Genomic DNA, 23,844 nt, shown 5'->3' on the forward strand with positions numbered 1-23,844 from the left:
AAATATATATCTAAGCAAAAAATCAGTAAGTATTTAAGAACGAATAAAAAAAATTAAGGATTTTTGTTTTAAAATCCAAGATGGCGGCCAAAAGAAGAATATGAGAGCAAATTTCAAATTCGCTTTACACAGTGAAAGCTACCGTTTTATCCTTGCTATCACACATTTTTATGATGCTTAATAGTCGAAGAGTAATATTAGACAAGTTTCGTTTGTTCCCCTTAAGTGAGCCATACAACCCCACTAGCTGATGGACTAAAACACCAGATGTTAAATTTACGAAATTTCTCGCTTTAAAACCAAACGTTAACGCCGTGACAAGAAAGTTAAGGTTTATACGCCGCTTATGGAAATTTGATAATTGTAATCCACGGAGTTTCCCAGCTTGAAATTTTCTTTCACCGTGCTATTTCTATAGCAATTTCCTACAAAGGTTTGCAAACTTTCGAGTCAAATTCTTAGAAAAGTTCGAGGTACCGCAAATCGGAAGTGACGTCAATTTTTGCGTTTGACCGCTGTGAAGCTCCCCAGTAAAGGAGGATTGTGTGACGACCCAGATAATAGCTGTAACGGTGACATGCAGGCCAGAGGTTTGCACGTGACGTGAAAAATATATCTACTGTACATAACTGAAACATATCAACCACTCCACTTATCCTTTTTTTCTTTACTGAATAAAAATGTCAGCTCTTTGAAAACTGTGACGGACGAAATCATTTTGCCCATCAAAAAGTCAAAAACTAGGAACGCACTAGAGTTCAATTTTCTAAAGCTCCTACAAAACATACTAAGCAAGCATACTTAGTGTTATGTTACAAAGTGCTTTAATTATGTAAATATTTTTTTAAAGTAAACCTCTTTATGCAAATCTAACGAAAAGCATGCATGTATACATACAAACTACTAATTTTAATAATAACTTCGCGCCCAGAATTTATGCAAACCACGTATTGCGGTTTGTATCACAAGCGACGTCAGACTTTAATATGTAGGCGACCTTCTAGAATGTACTTTCTATAATGGGTTAATTTATTAATAACATGTCTGCGATCTGGCTTGTTTGGCTGCAAAATGAAACAGAATCAACCTTCTTTGCAATAATATCGTTATAATGTTGTCTGTAATAGAGATCTGACAGTTAAAAACTCGATTCCTACGTTGCTAAGGCAACTATCTTAAATTGGTAATGGCCAGTGCTGCCTTCCGAAAGAGGCATCTGGCATCCCAAAGATATGTTCTTAAAATGTCATGAGATCTTGGATCACAATTGACCTGCTCCCAACGTATAAAGGCTTTATAGCTCAGCTGGTAGAGCAACGCACCGGTATCGCGGAGGTCATGGGTTCAAATCCCGTTGTAGCCTTGAAAATTTTTTTCAGGCTAAAACTGCAGTTGCATCAATTGCTTACACACTGCGAGCATCATTTCATTCATTTTTTGGTCACTTGTTAATCGCATGAAGCCTCCAAGCGACAATAAGGGAATAGAGCTAAAAAGTATGGAAGATATCGCACTCAATTAGAACATAATCTGCGAATACACCCCCGGCCTCTCATCCCAAAAAACAACCAAAGCGATGAGAAGTTGCTGTATGGAAATTGCAGGCTAATCAGAAGGGCGCTTTTATTTTATATGTACTTACAGTGCTCCAACACCTTGAGGACGGTTTCTGCTTTTCCTGTACATTACGCCTGCTGTGGATCTTGTAGCTCGCACAGGATACTTGCCATCAGCTTTAAAGACGATTTCTACATCCCTGGGGTCTTGAATGAAAACGATCGTCCTGCCCATAATTGTCCTCTTGAATATCGGCCCGTACTTCTCAAAGGAGTTTTTGAGCTCGGCCATCTGTGCTTTAAACTCGAAGTTTTTGAGATAGTTGATCACGTCTCCGAAATATGGCAATCCCTTTGGACCTGGCATCTCGTCGAACGAGCGAACTCCTTCTGAAAGATTTGAATGCGGGCCATTGTCCCGTCGCAAGAGATAGCTCAGGAAGTTGTGCAGTTTTCCAAAGGGGTTTAACAACCAAACTACGATTGAGATCAGTAGAGCCGAACAGACCAAGTACAGCGCCTCGTCCATTTCGTGAGAAAGATCTCTAAATTCCGTCAAATTCACCACATCCAGGCACAAACAGGCGAGCGACACGAAAGGGCAGATCAGCTGAATATAATGATATTCGATCAGTAGATCGTGTTTCGTACAGCAAAGGTCAACTTTGTTTATGTTTACATACAAAACGTCAGTGGCACAAATAATAGGTAAATATTTTGTCTGTTAACTTTTTGGTCGTTGGAAGTTGCCTTGTTGATGTTAAGACACAATATGCCTGAGGTAATTAAAATACTTGGATGCGATGGCTATATTTTTTTTTGTTTTTTTTTTTTTGTTGTTGTTTTTTAGGCGGTGACAGACGCCTATATGTTGTGGCCCGTGGACGGGCAATGTTAAAATTACTCCAACCGAGTAGCACTGGGAACTAGGCACTTTGTTGTTTACTCAGTTTCGGTACGCCATCTTTGATTGTCATGAGTACTGAATCAACTTTAAGAGCATCCATCGGCAAAACGCGTTTGATTTCTAACGTACAGTTAAACAGAGTTTTGGGTTCAGGGGAGAATGATGTACTGGATAATTGTGAGCTCGCTTAAAGAACTTTTCTACCGTTATACGTGTATTCGAAGTCGGCACACGTGATGGCAGACTAAGTTGACCGATGTTGAATTTGACGAGTGAAGGCCGGTTAGTGTCATAACTTTTGAAACCTTTCCAAAAGGGAGACCGATGGCAGCAGTATCTTGATTAGATTGCAAAGGTGAGCTATCTGAAATCTTTGTTTGCTTTGACGTGCATTGTTGTCGATAGTATTTAAGTTTAAGTTAATTTTCTTTTCTTTTCCCTTCGCGACTCGCCATCTTCATTTTACTGCTTTTGATAATATTTATTCGGGTATTTATCTCAAGCCATTAAAAACAAAACAGTGACGGTATCCGTATTCCTATTTGTACGAGAAGCCAGAATTAAGAAAGAACTTCTACCCTATTGCTGATTTAGCTGATCTAAAATGTTTTGTTTGATAAGTTGCATAAATGCATGGAAGTGATTCTAGTAAGCGGTGTTGACTTCATTACATTTCAGACCATTTCAATACGGAAATGTCACACAATCTTCAGTATCGACTAGGTGTGGAAATCAATCCTGGGCCTTTCTGTTGCTAAATGACGAAGTTCATAATGATTTAATGTATTTATCTTATCATACTGTAGGTTTGTAATGTATTGGAGGTTCGTTTTGTAGTCAAGGCAAATAAAAATTAAAATGAATAAGAAAAATGCAATTTCTGGGATCATTGTAAAGCGTCACCGCCTGTGCATGCATGTATGCGTGCCGGTTATTTTTTTCGCAGCAAGGATTACGTGACGAGTAAACAATCGTCTCGCCAGGGAGAGGGAGGGTGCTCATTGCAATATTTGGCGGGGATGTTCAAAACGCCTGTCGAAATCCACACCTTTCGAAATCAGACCAAAAAAATATACTAATTCCATGCCCTAGCTTAAACGTGATCTCTAAAATCTGTACCATATTTTTAAAAAGTGCCATTAGAGGTCGATCTATTAAAACTAATTTCATAGCCTGCATTGCTGCTGGTCTGTTCCCGGATCTGTTGGACTTGGCCGCTACTATTTTGGTAGCTTGGGCAAGCCAATGTTAGCGGTCTTACAATATCCTTTAATAAAGGGCACTTCATTTTGGACCAAAAACTAAAATCAAGATGCCTTATTTCAATCAATATAGCTCGAACAACATACACTTGTGGGCAGCGCATACCTGTCTTTAGTGGACCTGATAGTGTGATATTTCAAGGTATGCCACCTGAAAATATTGCAAACCTACTATATTGGGGAATATTCGCCCCGGGTCTTCGATCTTCGCATCTGGTCCACTTAACACTATAGGGTTCAGAGAGGAGAGCGGAGAACGATTCCACTTTGAAGGACTTTAATCCTATTGAGAGTTCCTGACTATGTAGTGTATTTACAACTCCCACCTGTGTAGGAGTTTGGACACGACCGCGCATAAGCTGCCTCGTTTTGGTTTTGCAAGTTGTTCTGTGCTCGAGGTGTAACCCTCATATTGCGCTTGGCTAGCTCGATATTCTATTTATCGTAAATCACGAATACGTAACACCCTGCTTCTCTTTTCTCCGAGAAACATATTGGAAAATGTTTTCCGAAAGGTCCAATCATTCACACAATATTGTAGACGAGTGAAAGTTGAAAAATACCCGTGTATATAAAAAATTGGTTTGATTTAGGACATGTGCATAAAGGAAGATGCATTACTGAAAAAATTGAGGTAGTGACACAAAGGGAGGGAGGCAAGCGTGGCCGAGTGGTTTAGGGCGCTTGTGTTGTAATCTGGAGGTCCCCGGTTGAAGACCTGCCCCTGCCACTAGCTGAATTTGTTTCTCGGTTGTCCCGAGCTCAAATCCTCGATCACGCTTTGTATATAGCCAACTGGTCTGCCTCCTGCCAGTTAAGATTTTTAACCTTGTTATGTTCATTTAAAATATTTGTTTCCTCTGTTTCAGTGGCATGCCTGTAAACTAGCTATCTCGAAGAGATATGAAGCTAAGTGCATGACCACTATAAACAACATTTACATTTTTTTACAAAACAGACATGATAGTATTGTTTTGTATAATATTGATTTCTTTCTTGTTTCTTTTACCAATCTAGACCCTTTGTCAACCAATCTAGACCCTTTTTTCCCAAGGCGAAGCCAAGGGGAACCGTGGTGATTAACGGTCGAGTAGAAACAAACTCACTGCTTTCTTTTTCATGGAGAAAGCCATAATAATTTGTTTGTTGCTCTGTTTGTTTGTTTGTTTGTTTGTTTGTTTGTTTGTTTGCCCTAAAACTGATGAAAAATCCTATATTCTCATTTCTCCATTTCACTGATCATCGCACACGCACAATAGACCTTTCCCGCATTCGCTTCAGTGACTACGAACAATGGTTTCAAGTTGAGGCTGGGGTGGACAAAAATGCAGTAAATTGTGAGGGAAAAAAATACAGGAAGAATAGAAAGCCAACGGAGAAAATATTTTGAGCAGTAACCACTACCTGTTGTTGTGTCGGATAATAAGTGTTATTGGTGTTGAAGTGTAACTGTAACCTGCACTAGCCTTTTGTTTAACTGTTATCCACCTACATTGTTTTGGAAGTAATTAATGTTGTAAAAGATGAATTCTGTTATAGCCAATCGTGCTTTCCAAAGTGCATGATCTAATGTTAGTTAAGATTTCTTGATGATATTACCTAATCCTGTTATGTCGCCTAAATGGAACTCCATTCCAAAAATATCATTTGACTACAAATTAAAGTCTACGTTGGACCTAAGTTCCTGTCTACTGTTCTAGTTGTCTCCGAAGATTTTGTCTGCTGTAATCTGTGTTATAGATCCCGAACTTCCGCAGCCAGCGTGTGTTCCCCCGAGTTGAGAAGGGTTACAGAGATATTACAGAAATTGTCAAGATAGCCCAAAAACTTATTATTGCAACATAAATGAAACATGGAAATATTCCAACCCAGTCTCGACTCGAAACCATTGTTGGTGTGAATCAAAGGGTAATGCGGAAAAGGTCTACTTTTGTGTGGTCTCAAGGCGCACAATTTAATAATGAGGGACATCACGATACCCATTCGTCCAATTGAAAACGGCGTTTTAGTTCCGGGGTTTTTTCTTTTTCTTTTTTTTTTTTTTTTTACTGTTCTTGCAAGGAATTGATCTTCCAACCCCCCCCCCCCCCCCCAAACAAAGAAAAACTTCGACAGTTAGAAATCCTATTTATTGACCAAAAGTTATTTCTACAATCAACGCGACTACTGCAATTTTAAAGAACTTACAAATGAACGAAATTCATTTTCGTTCCTGAAACGAGATACGCTGGAAAAATTTAATCTAAGGATAACCCTATCTGGCTTTTCATGTAGAATAACTCTGCTGGGTCACGCAAGTTTTTGGAAAGTTTCAGCATCGGAAAAAGATGTTCATTGAATTCACTGAAATTTAACAATAACGGTTTAAAGCTGTAAAAGAACTCAAAAGAAACGTGGAAAGGTCAAGGGAGGGTAATGATGGGCAAAATAAGAGGAGATTATGGCGGATTGCATTTGGGTAGACGCGGAAAACATCTATGTTTCTATGAAAATGTCATCTATTGCCGCAAATCATTCTCGTTTCATGTGGCCGTAATTTGCGAATAAAAGGTTTTTGCCCTGCAAATTTGAAATAAGAGGTCATAATTAATGGCATTAAACAACTCTAACTTTGAAAGATTGTTCCTATCTAGCACCTTACTGTTCCTTTATGCTCGCTGTCAGAAACTACTCGCGATCAATAAATCTTATCTTTACGGGCCTATCGGGAACGACAAGTACTCTAAATTTCATCTCCACAGGGCTCTCATGGTATTCCAGACGAAATCGCTGCACCAACTGAAATAATGAGACAAAAGCTAGTTATACATAATTACTGAGGTAAGGTTTTTTACATAATTAGCAATTATTGGATGAAGCTGAGTATGATATGAAGAATTATGCAGATCGAGGAGGGTGTTATCCGCTCCGAGATCTGCATAATTCTTCATATCATACGAAAGCCGTGTGGTCTAGCACTATGTTTCACCTCTCCCCAGAGACCTCCATCAACTTAACCAAAATGAAAAACAAAGATTACTATCGGCTCCTCGTAAATAAAGAACAAATTGAACCGAAGGCTGCCTCCAAATGGGAAAGAGACTTGCAAATTGGTCAAGCATCTCTAGAACCTTTTTTTAGTCGCGTAAGAAACGTATGTAGAGATAATAAGCTTAGGGAATTTTATTTCAAACTCTTACACAGAATAGTAGTCACCAAAAAGGAATTATTTCTCTTTGGTGTGGCAGAGGACGCAAAGTGTCCATACTGTGATTTGAATGACTCCATAATTCACACTTTCTACAACTGTAATTGGAGCCAATTATTCTTCGCAGAGGTTATAAAATGGTTTAATAAAGAAAATGCCACCTCTCTTACCCTCTCTCCAACTGAATTAATTTTTGGTAAGGACAAGGATAACATAAACAAAGAAATAGATATCATTAGAAAGTTAAACTTCACCTTTTTAAATATTATGTATACAATCAGAAATTATTGAATGGAAAGCTGTCATTAAATGAATTCTTAGCCAATGTAAAATTTAAATACATCTTCGAAAAATTTAATTGTAGTTAAAGCGAATTATTTGAAATAAGAGTGTACTGTAGGATGAGTAATAGCGTGTATTAATATTGATGATGTATTGATGTATTGTAATTTCTAATTTAAGATCTAGTGTGCTAATAACTATATTATACTTGTAAGTTTTTTTTCTTTTTTTTTTTTCAATTATTGTATTTGTTTATTTTTACGTTATTTTGTGTGTATTTTTTTCTATTGAAATGAATAAAAAAAAAAAAAAATACGAAAGCCGAATTCAATAACACTGCATACATTAAAGCAACGCATATAAGATTAGTGCACATGAATAAATTATCACTTTGGCTCAACTGCCGTACGGTGCGGATCGTTCTTTTTGTTCCTCGTGTTTCCTTCCTTTCTCATTTAATGGCGGACGTACAGTATCCTGCGGGACAAGGAGCCCCTGCTCAAGCCGCTCTACCGGTTGCCCAAGGAATTCAGCCAGCCGACGAACTAGCAGCTCAAGCGGCCGGTGGTCAAGTAGCTCAAGTAGTTCAACAAGTTGTCGGACAGGACGCTTTGCCGGCGGCCGAACACGTGCCTCAGGAAATTCAACAAGCTGCGGCACAAGTACCTCAACAAGCTGTGGGACAAGCTCAACCCGGAGAGTTGGAGGTAGAATATGTTTACTTTTGTCGCTTAAGTGTCTCTTTTTATAAATTACGAGCAGGGACAAGGGCGGCAACCCTTTATTTGTCTTCTTCTTTGCTTGTGTTCGGCTTTCCTGCTTATTCATTGCTCGCGCTTTAGTCATTTTTTGTTTGTTGTTATTAAGCTTATCGGTAATTCGAGTGTATTTCGGGTCTTGGCGGGTTTTAATGGGTGACTATATGCTGTTAACGTCGGTAGCGTGTATATTTTTCTCGTGGATATGGGAATGCTTGTTATCGGCTCGGTTATTATTCTTTTGTTGTTGTTGTTGTTGTTGTTGTTGTTGTTGTTGTTATTGCTGTTCAAAACTGTTAGCGGCGGCGTACCCCTGTTATTTGTTTGACGTTTCTATAAAATGTTGAAAATTTACCATAGCAAAACAAAAGCTGTAAGATGGTGTCAAACTTCACCTTTGAGTGACAAAATATATATGTGTTATAAAGGCAATGGGGTGAGTGTTCACCAGGAACAGTTAAATGGGTGAGAGTTCACCACGGAAAAAGGCAATAGGTGAGAGTTCACCAAAAAAAAAAAAAGAAAAGAAAAATGAGCAATGGGGGTGAGAGTTCACCATAGTAAAGATAAAGAGCAGTGGGTGAGAGGTCACCATGGAACAGAGCAATGGGGTGAGAGTTCGCCATAGTAAAGATAAAGAGTAATGGGTGAGAGTTCACCATAAAAAGAAAACAAAAAACAAAAAAATGAGCAATGGGGGTGAGAGTTCACCATAGTAAAGATAAAGAGCAATGGGCGAGAGGTCACCATGAGGAAACAGTAATGGAGTGAGAGTTCACCATAAAAAGAGATGCGAGTTCACTATGTACAGGCAATGGGGTAATAGTTCCCCAGGGTAACAAGAAGAGCAATGGGTGAGAGTTCACCACAGAATGGCACGGTTTTTGCTCTTTTTTGGGGCTGCTAAGGGCCTGTGAGGGTGATATTGTACATTGAGTCAATTTTCCCTTTTTATTATTCTAGACTCTAAAGAAAAATTTTGCTGACCTCCAAAAGTCTCTTGATGAACTGACAAGGCTCTCAGTGGCTGCCGTAATAAGGAATCGAAGATGTTGGACTATGCAGCACGGCCGCTCTCTGAGTTCAATAAGTTTGAGGCGATAGACATCCTAGAAACCATCCAGAATACATCTCGCGATAATCAGGATGAGAAAAGTGAATTTTACCGTTTGGTGTACCAGACAGCTAGAGGAAAGTGGACCTTCCAAAAGAGCACTTCCGGGCTCTGATCCTACGCCTTCTAGGGGATAAAGATCACACTAAAGTGTATGAAGCTGTCGCAAAGGTGGAAAAAGCGATGGGCACAGGGGGCTCATGGTCTGGTTCGTCTCACCGTGGGCGCAGTAGTGATGTTCCGTACAGGGGGCGTGGTATGAGAAGTAGTGCTCCAGTCCAATGCTATTTTGTGTGGAAAGTTCGGCCACATTTATGGCAAGGTGCTACGCGAGAAGAGATATGCAGCAAAAGCCCCCGGCGACCCGTGGTCGCGCTAGGGACAATAAGCAATAGAGAATCTGGAATTAAATAGAAGCAAGGCGTGTTTTTTCCTTTTGTTCCACAAATACGTATATATTCTTTTTCTTGATTGTAACAAGCACAATTAAATGGATCTTGGAGTTGATTGTTGTTTGATTTAATCCGATGCGAGGCGTTGTGTCAAGTTAATAAAGTTTTACATGAGGGTTTTCAAGTGAGCAACTAAACATCACAGAGGAGTGAAATGAATATATGCTTCTATACCTACTTAAACCCAATACATTTCTTTTCTCCCTTTTTCTTGGGATTTGCCCTTGGTGCGAATATCCCTTTCTTTTCACTTTCCGATATTTTACTTCGATTGTACTCTGGTCACAGAGAGTTGAGAGTTTTGAAAACGGGGTATCTCAACACCCTCCCGGTCATACTGGGTCAAAGCTGTCCTCTCTCTGCTGACTTGTACGGGGTCTTTGTACATGTAAATAAGATTCCTTTTTTTTTCCTTTCCTTTTTTCCCTTTAGGCGATATTCTGGTCATGGGAAAAAGATGATAACTTTGACAACCTTATCAGTAATGCTGATGTTTGCGCAGGTGCAACACAGTGGGTAGACATAAGGGGAAACCCCGTATCGGTCAGCAGTGAGTGGACAGGAAATGACCGGTTGGGGCAGAAAGCCCGTCTAGTTGAAAAGGGAGAGATCGTTGGGCACGTAGATGAGTTACTGTTCCGAGATCCTGATCATTTTGTGGCAGGGGAGCTCCACAAACATGCAGCTAATTGGGCAGAAATCGCAAAATTAGCTCCTTCTTTACAACAGGACGAGATGTTGTCGTGGATTGGGAATAAGGTGTCAATATTCCCATATTTCAGACATTTTAAAGGAACGTTTAAGGGGGAGCGTTACGATTCTGATCAGCCACCCCACAGGTTGTTTAAGAATAACGTATCGTGCAAACAGTTCGGAGAATTTGTTAGAACAACGCTACTAAGTCGCCTGAAATCCGGTGCGATTTCTCTGGTGGGCAAGGTTGGTCAAGTAAGTCCACCTCATATCGTTTTACCGTTAACAGTTGAGCCTACGAAGCCGAGACTGTGTCACGATGCGCGATATTTAAACCTGTGGATGCTGGAGAAGCCTTTCTCGTTAGACAAAGTGACCGACTTACCCCGGTATGTCTTCAAGGATTCCTATCAGACAGTTCTAGACGACAAGTCAGGATATGACCACCTCTTGCTTTCTGAAGAAAGCCGCACGTATTTTGGTATCCAGTGGGGGGGGGGGGGGTTGGTTTTTTACCTAAAATACACTACCATTTGGTTGGAAATTTTCACCTTATGTATATCACTCGACGGGCCTTGTGGCGTCAAATTTTCTGCGCTCCTTAGGTGTTCCGTGTCTCTTGTATATCGATGATAGACATAATGACCAGCTCCAGGTGTCGCTTGACAAGGGACAATATGACACTTTAGATTCTATTGATGAGCGCAACCTCGCGGCTGCTAAATCAGCAGTGTTTCTCGTAGCATTTCATTTGGTACGCTTAGGGTATTTCCTTGGTTTATCAAAGTCAATTTTAATTCTTCAGAAGATGGTCCCTTATCTCGGTTTCTTGATAGACTCCGGTAGCGAAGTTTTCCGCCTGATCCCAGAGAAGAAGCGCAAGTTTGTAGGGCTCATCCGGGAAACGTTAAGCTCACGTTATGTATCGGTCAAGACGCTCCAGATATTGGTGGGTAAATGTGTCTCCTTCTCCCTTGCGGTTCCAGCGGCCCGTCTGTTCACCAGGGAGATGTCAGCGGCAATTTCTGTCGGTATGCGCACGTTGAAACCAATCGCGGTCCAGGGTGCTCTGCGCGATGAAATTGGCCATTGGCTTTTTCTAGAAGAGTGGGACGACCCCCTTCCTTGGCGTGAAGAGAGACATCTTCAGATTGAGTTAGCTACGGATGCCTCCCAAACTGGATGGGGAGGGGTCATTTCCACACCTGTGAAGCAGGAAACATCTGATTATTGGTCAAAGGATGAGATGATGTTGGACATTGCGACTAGGGAGGCCATTGCTGTGAATAAGGTCTTACATGCATTTAAGGACCTTGTCAAGGATTGTCGCGTCGATGTAATGATTGACAACCTGGCGGTCATGTATGCATGGAATAATCAAGGGGGTAAAGGTCGTGACTTGAACAATGCTATAAAGGCTTTGTTCTTTACTACTATGGATCTGAACATCCTGCTGCACATGTTGTACGTTCCGTCTCAAGAAAATTCAGCGGACGCCCCCTCTTGCAGATTGTCATCTTTAGACTATACACTCACATCGGAGATCTGGAATGAAGTACAACTGAGGTTCGGGGGTGGACAGGGCCACACGTGTGATCTGATGGCCCTCGATTCAAACGCCATGCCTGATAGGCTGGGGCGTCCTCTTCCCCATTTTACGCCATTTCTTTCGCCTGGTTCGATAGGTGTGAACTTGTTAGCGCAAGATTTGACTCAGTTTTCGACAGTGATGCAGCGTCCGTATGTTTTCCCGCCAAATGTTTTAGTCGGCCCAGTCTTGCGCTTCCTTTAGTCCTATAGGCAACCATGCACAATTGTGGTCCTGGATACATACCCGAGAAAGTACTGGTGGCCTCTTTTACAACGGTTTTCTAGAAAAGCGCAGAAGCTGGCAGGTGCAGGTGATTCTCAAGCCTTGTTATCACCCTCTAAGAAAGGTTGGAGTGGAGAAAGCGGGATCCCAGCGGACTTGTGGGCTTTCCAGATAGATTTTCCTTTAGAGTTCTGAGTTTGTATGTGTCAGTGACAATCTTTCAGAAACACTAGCAATATATTAAATTGACGTTGAAAAAAGAAAAAAAACCTGGAATTTTGGATCCCTTAGTCAGAATAAGAAATTTTTCTCTCTCCCTTGTATAATCCTGGGGTATGCAAATACGAAATTTGACATTAAAGGAGAATAAAGAGTGTTTTTGATAGACTACAAGCCTCTCGTCCTTTCTCTACTTAGCATCTCCCCATCGTTGCCAAGCTGTTTACACCTTCTGTTAGATGTCCAAAATGCTCACATGCGAATGACCAGGATTTTAGATTCTGCCAACGTTGTGGTTATAACCGACAAATCATGACACCGTTTCATATTGACAAGACTGACATCGATCTGAAGAGCATCGACCAACTAAACTCCAAGATCAATTAATGGACTTTGATCGTGCTACCAGCTATGCTAAACAGAAGGACTCGCTAAGAAAGGAGTTTGAAACCTTTCTTGCTTCACTTCCCGGCCATATCACACTAGCCACTGTGACTCCACGGGATATTTGCCGGTTCCTTGTCTTTAAAGACAAGAATGGAAAAACTCAGATTCACCGTAATGGCTGTAAGTACCTTGGCCAAGCGGGACGATATACTTGTGGATGTCCTGTACGTCTATCTTATAAGACAGTAGACTCTTATATCGGTAAGCTTCGAGCTATTCTCCATTCCATTGGACGAGACGGCGAGTGGGACAAGCGTCTAGGCTTGGGCTACCCAGCCTCTGACAAGTCGGTGAAGGGTTTCTTGAGGCTGGTAACCGCGGAACAATTACAGGCACGGGTAACACCAAGGCAGGCCACCCCTTTCTTCGTTGATAAGCTAACACAATAATGTTCTCACCTAGACAGAAAATTGCGAGACTCTGACAGAGCGATTGATAGATTTGTGATAGCCCGCGATCAGGCGTATTTTAAACTAGTTTTCTTTAGTGGAGATCGACCTGGGGACTTGGGACAGATTAAGGTCCCTGAAATCCTACGTTTCCCCAATGACGAAGGTTTGCTCTTCAATCACATTTGGGGAAAGACGTTAAGAGATGGGGACGAGAATGTGTTTGGAGTGAGGAGAAATGCGCAAGCGGAAATCTGTCCTGTTCGAGGCATTGAGCGTTATATGGAGGTGACGCGTGATATAAGGGTGGATTTAACGCGCGGTTACCTATTTCGTCCAATCACACCTGATTTGGGCATAAAAGACGCCCCTTTTACTTCCTCTGCAGCTGAATCACGCTTAAAGGGTTACCTTAAGGAGATGGATGCAGATAACGGCGAGACGCTCCATGGTTTCCGCTCCGGCTGTGAGATCACTTTGGCTCTTACAGGTGCGGATCTGGCCGAGATCATGGATCATGTTGGTCGGACTAGGCGTCACACAGCCCTATACTACATGCAATTAGCGAAAGTCTTAAATCCGGCTGGAGCCTCTGCTCGGCTAGCCTCAAACATCGGTACGGAACCGTCCTGTTCATGGCAGGATATTAACCAGCTGAAACGGTTTGTGTGGGCATTCCCTGCAGTCGACCGCGGGAAGAGATCTTATGAACAAGAGCAACTGTAAGGTTAGGCGAAGAATCCCTTTGCCAGACTTGGAGAGCTGGGTTTCGGTTTAGTTTTGGGGAATTATGACTTGGGTTGGGGGGCTGACTTCTTGGAGAATCTAACGATGGTCTCCTTTATTAGGTAGTGGTTAGTATTGGGGAGGAGTCCATCGTTAGCCTGGTCAACGAGAACAAACTGAGTGACACTATAACGAACGGGAGCCAAATTTATCCCCAATCTTATTGCGGTGTGACAATGGATGCAGTGTGGAATAGTTTACTATTCACACTGCATACATTAAAGCAACGCATATAAGATTAGTGCACATGAATAAATTATCACTTTGGCTCAACTGCCGTACGGTGCTGGGATCGTACAGGTACGGGACGATTGGTGCTTGCGGGGAGGCCCTGGGGATTCAATGCTAGTTTTTGTCTTCCCCACCCTACCACCCTCCCACCCTCCAGTCTCACACTGTGACCGTTGTCGGATCGCCAAATTTATTCCCAATCTTATTGCGGTGTGACAATGGATGCAGTGTGGAATAGTTTACTATTCATTCAAAATATTTCCAGAGCTCCAAATGCACAAAATGAATTCAATAGGGTTTTGGCAGTAGGCAAAGTACACAAATACACAACAACGTTCGCTTTTAAGTTTGATTTAAACTTCAAAAACTCGGTTACCTTCATTAAATTTCTTTTCCTTTATAATGTCGATATTTAGCACTTGCTTGAAGTGTCTATTGAAGCTAAATCTGATGACACAAAGCGATGTTTTCGAGTACAGGTTTCCATCGTTCTTGCTTACTTCGACGTTTATTCGACGTAGAATTTTCGTAAAACCACCCCAAGTCCTCCGCTGTCGCTGGATCAGGGACTTTTTCCTCTTAAAGATACGCTTTCAAAATCGACTCCCCATCGTTGCTTTCTCCGTGATTTGACTTTCGTTGTCTTCTAATAACTTAAATATTTTACCTCTTCGTAATGCTCAAATCTAGCGGTCACTTTCGCGCTTTCAACCTGCTCGGCAGTAAAGCCGTTCAGTTGCGTGACGTCAGCAATCCTTGGGAGCGAGGTTGCGATCGGATAATCATGCTTGGGAACGAGGTTCCGATCCAATAATTTTTGATATTGGACGTCAATCGTCCAATAATTGGAATTTCTTCCAAATTGGTCGGCGCTAGCCGAATAGCTGGAATTAGCCGGGGATCGAAAGCCAATCAGAAACACAGAAATATTTTGAATAAATAATAATTACTATTAGTAGAATTCTACTAGTATACTTATGCAAATGCGACAATTTGATTGGCTGAGATACTCGTATCCTATCAGCCGTTAGTATACGAATATGCTCGAGCTCGAGCTCGAGCTCGAGCGACAATTAATTATACAATTAATTATTAAAAATCGTTGAATTAAGAGTACTTCACTAAGAATTCTACTAAAACAATGAGATTATTCGCTCGACACTTCTGAGGTGCGGCCTCATCAACTATCATCTCATAGAAATTTCGAGCTCATAATCTAAATGTTAAATATTATCACATTGCATAATTAATCATTCAGTAATGACTTTCACTATGAATTAGAATGGTTTCAGAAAATCGGGTAGCAATTTAAATGAACCATATAAACAAATTCGCGCTATCTGGTTTAAAATATTTTCCCGCTCTCTCTTTTTAAGGTGGTTTACTACAGTTGTGACGAGGCTCAAAAGCGCGCACTAAATTGCGCTAGCAACTCAACTCCCGCTTACACGGGCGATTTTTGCCGCGCAGCTCAATGCAATTTTTGTCGCGCCGAAGTTGCATCAAGTTTAGAATGGGTTCGAAACTCTTGCGATATCGTGGCGATAAAATCGCCATGAACACAGCACGAAAATGTAACTTTACTGTTCCGTACTGTCGCCGCTAGTTTACACGCGCAATCTCGCGGCGATTTCATGGCCACATTATCGCCGCGATATCGCAGGAGTTTCAATTTTTTCCAAACTTGATGCAACATCGGTGCAGCAATATTTTCTTATTTTTCCAGTTTTTTGAAACAGAATTAAAGATTTGTTTATTTTTATATTCCATAAGCATTCTGGCTTAATGTTGCATCAATTTACGTTATTTGGTAACTTTCTAAGAAAATGGTAAAGTTTAAGATGGCGTATCTAAGATGGCTGCTCTAATGACGTCACGTGACGTAATATGACGTCACAACCAACAAAACTTATGCCATCTTGTAGAGTAAGCGACGGCCTTTCCACTCAGTACAAAATAATTTGGCTGCACCTAAATAGAACGAAAACTCCGGGGAGGGGTTCCATCCACCCCCCCCCCCCTCTCCCCCCTTGTACGATGGTGGGGGTATGATTTTGCTTGTACGTCCGAGGGTTGAATGGCGAGTAAAACATCCAAAAGCGTTTATTTTAGTTTGACTTATGACGTCAAATCGTACCAAAGTGACGTCATATATTCCAAAAAGTCTGTCTTCTTGGATGTCGCCATTTTTTGAGGATATCTGGATATTCTCGAACTTGATCATCATCCGAAAAATAGGTTACACCAGAGTTAATAGAGGGAGAGGTCTCCCTCTATTTACTCTGGTTACACACACTGTAAAGATCTAAAATAAACTTTAAAAAAATAGAAATTTTGACCAAGAACAACTTAAAGTGCACTTAACCCCATTTTTTCGCTAAATGAATCTACTTGTTATTCAAAGGATTTCTGCGAAAAAAAAAAAAACATTTACCTTTGTAGCCAGCAAGTAGATTTCAGCTTCGGCAATACGACGCCCTGAAATACGATATAAAATTAAACAACAATATCATCAAAACAAGCGCAATACATACAGTCACTACTTTTTAAAACCCCTTTACGGGGACCTCTCGTTTTGCGGATTCGGATTATGAAGGCTTTATCAAGATGCAGAACGACATTTCAAACTAAAGATATAGTGGAATGAAGTGCAAAAAGGTGGACACGGTCGAAAAAGCCTTACTTCACGTATTGCTTGGGTTCCAAAAGATGTGCAAGGTCAGCGGTACAGGGGCGGTTGGTCTCCGGAGCGACACAAAGTAAACCGAGCAGCAAAATAAGCGCGAGAAAAGTTTACAATAATAGCGCATTAAACTGCCCCCTGGAAAATTACCCTTAACGAAACTATTCTAGAGCCATTTGAAATCCCGGTCCCTGAGGGGGCGCAAAATTTCTTGCATCGTATTTTTTGCGCTAAGTCGATGAGCTGCGTCAGCTTGCGCCACTCTCATGCCTTTTACACGGTGTTATTTCCGCCACTGATCGCTAAACCTTGTACTGTGCATACTCGTGCAATGAAGGCTTCATCGAGGCAAATGTTAGGAAATATTGCGACAAAACGAACGAATGCGTAGCGACATCTGCTAATCCCATTTTGTAGCTTCTGTTCACAGCCTATGCCTGTTAGTGAAAAATAAAATATGGAAAGCTACACATAGGCAGCGGAGCAGCGGGGCAGGGGGTAGGCTGTAGCCGCAGCTCCCCACCCCCCCCCCCCCCCCGTTTTGCGCCAAAAATATCGCGAGCGCAGCGTAAAATTGGTTTGTCAAGATATAGCGTCTCGTGAGTGAGTTCAAACATCTTCGAAACTTCCTTGGAAGTCTTCGCAAAACTTTGTTTATCTTCGGATAAGTTCGAAAGCGATCGGAAACGTTCGTATGGCTTTCGAACAACAATCGAAGAATCTTGGGAAATCACCGGTCTATATAATGCTCAAAAAACAAAAGGTTGATAGAACGGAAAAAAGTTGCTCCAAATATGAAAACCTGCCAGGTATTTTTGGGACAGTCATAGCCACCCCCCCCCCCCCCCCCCCCCCCCAATGTTTCAAATCGCTACGCCGCCTCTGCTACATAGAGATTTTTTTCACTAACGATTTAGCATTTTATCCAGTCAAATGTCGACTATTCATTCTGGAAAAAAAGGACTCACCTAGGCACATCCGAGGGCCGACACCAAATGGCAGGCTAGCAAACGGATGAATTTTTCCCAAGTCTTCATTCAGCCAAAGTTCAGGTTTGAACTCCAAAGGGAATTTGAACAGGTCACCTGAACGTCCCGAAAGATAATTGGAATATATAACAGTAGTCTGAAAATGAAGAAAGTTTGGATTAGTATAATTACATTAGCTCGAATTATAAAGTAATAACAAAAACAGGGTTTGTTTATATCGTCTATAGTGAGTATACATACACTTAGCCCTAAGGCATTGACTCCCAGATAAAAATATGAAATATTCTCTCTCTGTATAGCTTATAATTAGATTATTATTATTATTAAGTAAGCATTAAATGTTGTGATTTGTTATATCTGACGATTTGACCGTGTTTTAAACAAAGATTATCCATTCACCCATCTATCCATCCATCCACAGAAACAAAAATTGTTGTAGAGACAAGCAGACAGGCAGAGAGACAGATTTAGAGTAAACTAACAGACAGACAGACAGACAGACACAGACAGACAGACAGACAGACAGACAGACAGGCAGGCAGGCAGACAGACAGACAGACAGACAGACAGACAGACAGACAGGCAGACAGACAGACAGACAGACAGACAGACAGACAGACAGACAACCAGAAAAGGAAACAAGGACCAAGGCTGTAAATAGAATGTGACAATGCGACAGTTTTACTCACTCCGGAAGGAACTTGGTAACCGGATAACACCACATCTTGTGTAAGAAAGCGTAGCCAACGAGAAACACCAGGGTGCAATCTGATGTTTAAAAAAAAAACAATACTTACGATGACATTATTCTGAAATCTAGTACCACGAACTAATCGGTAAGAATGCCCGAAAAAGATAAAAGGAATAGCTTGCGGGATTTCATTTGAGGGTGCTTTGTTTCGTCAGCGGAGCCTCTAACGAGAGCGGCGGGTCCGCGTGGAAAGGTGAAAGTCTCACGGCTTCGCCAATCTCTTTTGGGGATCCGCCGCATAAAGTTTTTTGGGCGCATTTAAAAAACCCAATGCGCTCACATAAATATTTTAAAAATAGGTTACTAAAACTAATAAATTAAAACAACAAAAGTGTTTTATTGATAATAGAAAGGTCACAAATTAAAGGGCATATATTTTTTTCAATCGTCAGTATGACAGTCTATTCATTGATGTTTAAGTTTTAGCATTAGATGCTCCTTATAGCGGGAAGAAATTACACATAGCCTCAAGGGGAAAATGATGCTAAAAGTAAATAACTGCTTGGTTTTGGCAGTCCGGAGGGCAGGCTTAAGCTGAATTTTGGTAAATACAAGTACAGAGCCAGATGACTTTTTCTGCTATAGACTAATAAACAATGGAATTTTAAGTTTACCGTATGCTCTCCTTAAGGCAAGCCTTGACGTAAACCAACTTTGCAAAGCTCTCTGGGGTAAAATCTCCATGGGGACCAACTAAAGAGATCACTTCTTCGTACAACTTCTCCTGCACCTCCGGATTACGCGCCAAGTCGTAAAGGAGCCACAACAGTCCGCCTGATGTCTGTGAGAATAAAGATCGGTGATGTTTTCGTTAGATAGAACAGAACACTGCATGCTATTCTAAGCTGACTGGACTGTCAATATAAAATTGCCACAAACGTTTAGAAGTGGGTAATTAATGGCACTGCTGGTGGGACATAACCACTACTTTTAACCCTATTCAGACCGGGCTTTTGTAACTTCCAGAATATTAAAGCAATCACAATGAAACTTATAGGATGTATTGTATGTCCGAACGTCTATCATTTGGTATATTTCACGTGGTAAGAAAAAACAGCCGCCATCTGGATCCGCCACCTTGGATTTCAAAATTTTTCCACAACGCCAGAAAACCACACAAAATTACTGCAAATTACTCAAAATCATAAAACTGTGCTTAAAATCCGTAAAAAGGTAAAAATAAATGCATTAAAGTTAATTTTCATTAATAGAAACAAGAAAATTACAAATTACAACCTATCCTACCAAATTATTCCCTGATAAATTTTAGATAAACTCGCAAAGTTTGGCGGTGTTTGGTTTAATCTTGAAAAAGGTATAAGCGTTCAAAGTCAGCCCGGGCCTCAAAAGCCTCCCGCCCCGGTCTAAATAGGGTTAATACCACCCCGAATTTCTTGTCCTATTATACACCTTACCGTGTCTACTCCTCCTGTAAACATCCCAATACAATTCATGTTGATCTCCTCCGGTGTGAGTTCACCTTTCATGATGAGATAGGTCAAATGAGGAACAGCGCTAGCTGCAGTGCAAAAGATGGCAATTAATTCAATTTCATAAAAAAGAGAGCAAAGTAGAGTTAAATGTTCGAAAATACTTGTTGTACTTGGTCACTGCGTATCAATGCCTTACAGAATTCTGAGTCAATTTCAAATTAAGGTTGTCGCAGCATTAGAAGCTATGTACTAGGTACCTAAAGGAAATTTGCTAGGCTTGGTTGTATGTATAGTACAATGTAAAATAAAAGTTGAGACCTAATGGAGGGGCGTTTTCTTTTTCGGGCTTTATCCCTGGCAGACAGTTTATGTTTTGTAGTGAATTGTGCTTACCTCCATCTTCAGCAAATGCTTCACCTTCGTCTGCCATTTTCTTCAATTCCATGACCTTCTTGTCCACAATCTCTTGACTAATGCGAAGCGCAGTGTCTTGGGTTTCACAAAATTTCCGGTAGGAAAATGTCGTCACAAATCTGAACAGCAGGCCTTCCAAACCTCTGGACAACTTTCCCATGTACACAAATCCGTCAACAGTCGCTTTAATCATCTTGATTGTTTCCTTGTTTGGTGGGTCATCGTACAATCCAACCCTTGCATCAAACGCCATTGTAACAACAGCTAAAACAGAACAAAAAAGGAACACTTAAGAATGCGGCCTTTTTGTGCTTAAATGAAGTAACATAAACAATTAGCATTTTCCTGGTGATTTTAGTTTTTTATATGTAAAAGATTGGCCAGGTATGGCTGCTTTTTTTACATATATTTTTTTTTTCAATCTATGAAACTAGTGAAACATACTGAAAACAGTATTGAGGGGACTCTTCTTTATTTCTTTTTTTTGTGCAACCCGGTACCCGAAAGGTTATCTGATCGAAAGCTACAAAAAAGAGGAAACCTGGCAATTATCAAAAAAGTGATGCAGTTCAAGAGCAGGGTATCCTCGATTTCCAGCCGCTTTTCGGGGATGCGAGCCCATGCTCCTACCCCAAACGAACTCTTTTCTCTTCTCTTTTCTCGTCTTCTCTTCTCTTCTCATCTCTTCTCTTCTCTGCTCTCCTCTTCTCGTCCTTTCCCTTCTCTTTTCTTCTCTTCTCTTTTCTTCCCTTTTCTTCTTTTCTCTTTTCTTCTAATTCTCTTATCTTCCCTTCTCGTCTCCTCTTTTCCTTTGCTTTCCCTCTCCTTCTTCTCTTCTCGGGAGGGAGAGAAGAGTGGACTCGAGAGAGCGGCGGGAATCGAACATAAAAACAGTGGAATGCCACCAACATTGCAGGACGCAGGTGCATGGCAACTAAGTTAGAGGAGATGGATTCCGTAGACAGGGAAGTGGTCAGACCTTGCAACTTGGACGTTTCACAGATCAGCCCACAGAAAGAAGGACGATGAAATGGATCACCTAATGCTAAGAATGGAAAGGGTTTCCATCCAGCTAAAAAAAGGATTCTTTTGGCTAGCTCGTACGTAGTCTCCTTCGCAGCCGCTTTTTGGGACGTCACGAAACGCTGGGAGAAGCATTATGATATCATTATAACTACGTAAATCGCACGATGTCTGTTATATACTGATGACAAACAACAAAAATGTTACGGTATCTCGCGAAAAATAGAATTTACTACAAAACTTACCTTCGGTAGTATACTTCGCAAGTTCTCCTTCAAGATCTGGAATGACGTTGTCTTCTCCCCGGATGGCCACCATGTTTTCTATTGCATCCCTTGTGACGTCATTAAAGTTGTTCAGATTCTCGCGTATGTCTTTGGGTCGAAGCATTTTCGGCGCCAAGGCTCTTCGTAATTGGCTCCAGTCTTCCCCATCTCTGGTTGAGTAAAATATCACTTAGTCTTGTTCGCAGTTTTGGTATTATTTGGGTCGTCATGCAATGCTTTCTTAGGAAGGAGGATTGCGTGACGACCTAAATAATCTATATAATATGTAAAAAACAGTAAGCTTCCCAATGGAGAAAACAAATTACCCAGCTGCAAGCCCGGCAACTCATTTTTCCAAGCGAGTTAAAAACACCTTGTGGAACACCTTATTCTCGAAACACCTCCGCTTGGTGCCCCTGGTTATTCTCTGATTGTTGTCTGCTGAAACCTAATTTAACCCTTAATTCCTACGTCGCTAAGGCGACTCGGGATATGGCCAGTGTTGCCGTCTGTAAGACTTCGCAGTAAATGACGTTTTGAAAAGTTGAGGGGGCAAAAATGAAAAAAAAGCACGTCCAAAAGACAGTCCTCAACACAAAAGCATCGATTATTAGCTGAATGTTCTAATTTTTAATCTATATTTTTTTTAATCTTCCTCTCCGAAATTTATTTTGAAACCTCTTCACCCCGTCTTGCACCCCAGACTAGATAAATCTTCTTAAAACATCAATTCAAAACTAAACACTTTTTTAACTTCGTGAAACTTCAAAGGAACAACGAGAAAATAGCGTTGGAAGATATGACAGACATGGATGTGAATTAGAACGTCGCCTTCGAATACGCCGCCCGCCTCTCGTCCCCAAAGCGGCTGTAGCAATGACAAGGTGCTGTTTTGAATTCGCAGGCTACCTTAAGGTAATTAGTGCTCGTTTTTATTTTATATTTACTTAATAATAATACTTACAGTTCCGCCACACCTTGTGGAAGGTTCCTGCTTTTCTTGTACATTTCGACTATTTTGAGAACATTCGAAGGTCGCACGGGATACCTGCCATCGGCTTTGACGACGATTTCTACATCCCTGGGGTCTTGAACGAAACAATCGTACTGCCCACAATTGTTCTCTTGAATATCGGTCCGTACTTCTCAAAGGAGTTTTTGAGTGCGGCCATATGTTCCTTGAACTCGGAGGTTTTGAGATAGTTCATCACATCGCCGAAATATGGCAATCCCTTTAGACCTGGCATCTCGTCGAACGAGCGAACTCCTTGCGAACGATCTGCATGCGGGCCATTGTTCCGTCGTAAGAGATAGCTCAGTAAGTTGTGCAGTTTTTCAAAAGGGTTCAACAACCAAACTACGATTGAGATCAATACAGCTGAACATACCAAAAACAGCGTCTCGTCCATTTCGCAAGGAAAGAATTCTAAATTCCGTCAAACTCAATTCATTCGGCTGGTACAAACGGCGCAAGTGACACGAAAGGGCAGATCAGCTCAACCAGTAGATCGTGTTTGCTGAGGTGTAAGGTCATCTTTGTTGTCACACAAAACGTCCGTGGTTTTACTGATCGGCTATTCGTAACTATTTGTAAGATACTGTAACTTGTTTCGATGGTTTTGGCTTTGTCAAAAACGCTAGTTAACGTCTTATCCTCCCTTCCTCCCTGGGTTTTAATTTTGCTGCCTGTAACAAGACCCTAGAAATAACGCCATAAAATGTCCAAAACTTTGCAGTGAAACCGTTCGCCGAAATAACGGCTCGTGGTTTCACTTGGGTTTGAACATTTTATGACGTCATTGATTATAAGAGTGTTGACCATATATGGTCGATTTCTCCACTATTTCCATTCCCAAGCTCTCACCTGATCTCTTTAGTCGGCACCATATTTAAGTGGTATGTGATGGCAATCTGTCGAAACCAACGTCATAGCCTGCGTTACTGCTGATGATCTGTTGGGCTTGGCCGCTACTGTTTTTTGCTTAAAGCACGAAAAACCCGCAATGTACCTAGGCAAGCCAATCTTATCGGCCTTAATTCCCTTTTAATAGACTCAAAGCGAAAACCGGCAAAGCCTTGTCAAAACGTCTTGGGACACTTCAGGTGCACCCAACGGATAATTTCGGTAAATATCTGTTCGGAAGGCTTGTAATCCTCTCGGATTCTTTTTAGTAAAGTGTCACCTCGAA

At 41.3% G+C, this 23,844-nt stretch overlaps 3 protein-coding genes and 1 pseudogene across 5 annotated transcripts in view; 1 reads left to right on the top strand and 3 right to left on the bottom strand.

The window, feature by feature from the left end:
• Window positions 1-2,398, bottom strand: part of LOC144663718 (cytochrome P450 10-like) — a 31,909-nt gene extending 29,511 nt beyond the window's left edge. For both annotated transcript variants that reach the window (XM_078524757.1, XM_078524756.1), the window contains exon 1: window positions 1,643-2,398. In XM_078524757.1, coding sequence (XP_078380883.1) covers window positions 1,643-2,085 — 443 coding nt within the window. In that variant the 5' untranslated portion in view covers window positions 2,086-2,398. The remainder of the gene's footprint in view (window positions 1-1,642) is intronic.
• Window positions 1-22,894, bottom strand: part of LOC144663716 (cytochrome P450 10-like) — a 71,066-nt gene extending 48,172 nt beyond the window's left edge. Inside the window, exon 1 of the mRNA XM_078524754.1 lies at window positions 22,616-22,894. The gene's annotated coding sequence lies outside the window, so the exon portion shown is untranslated. The remainder of the gene's footprint in view (window positions 1-22,615) is intronic.
• Window positions 3,395-23,136, bottom strand: LOC144663712 (cytochrome P450 10-like; annotated as a pseudogene). The gene is made up of 9 exons (XR_013572651.1): window positions 22,620-23,136; window positions 21,635-21,825; window positions 20,346-20,630; window positions 19,935-20,038; window positions 19,134-19,300; window positions 18,458-18,536; window positions 17,748-17,904; window positions 16,531-16,574; window positions 3,395-6,503 (listed from the first exon to the last, which is right to left on the bottom strand). The product of XR_013572651.1 is annotated as a cytochrome P450 10-like (transcript).
• LOC144662455 (uncharacterized) lies at window positions 7,534-9,627 on the top strand. The gene is made up of 2 exons (XM_078523263.1): window positions 7,534-7,901; window positions 8,916-9,627. The coding sequence occupies exons 1-2, from the start codon at window positions 7,569-7,571 to the stop codon at window positions 9,054-9,056; spliced, it is 474 nt and encodes a 157-aa protein (XP_078379389.1). The 5' UTR covers window positions 7,534-7,568; the 3' UTR covers window positions 9,057-9,627.
• Window positions 23,137-23,844: the final 708 nt, after the last annotated feature.

Source organism: Oculina patagonica, chromosome 8, assembly GCF_052425735.1.
Source record: "Oculina patagonica isolate OP01 chromosome 8, crgOcupat, whole genome shotgun sequence".
Classification (NCBI taxonomy): Eukaryota; Metazoa; Cnidaria; class Anthozoa; order Scleractinia; family Oculinidae; genus Oculina; species Oculina patagonica.

Bases quoted from the DNA above. Each gene is read 5' to 3' on its own strand.
- LOC144662455 (XM_078523263.1), top strand. From the start codon at position 7,569: ATGAATAAATTATCACTTTGGCTCAACTGCCGTACGGTGCGGATCGTT. The intron at 7,902-8,915 runs GTAGAATATGTT...TTATTATTCTAG, and splicing joins CTCAACCCGGAGAGTTGGAG to ACTCTAAAGAAAAATTTTGC.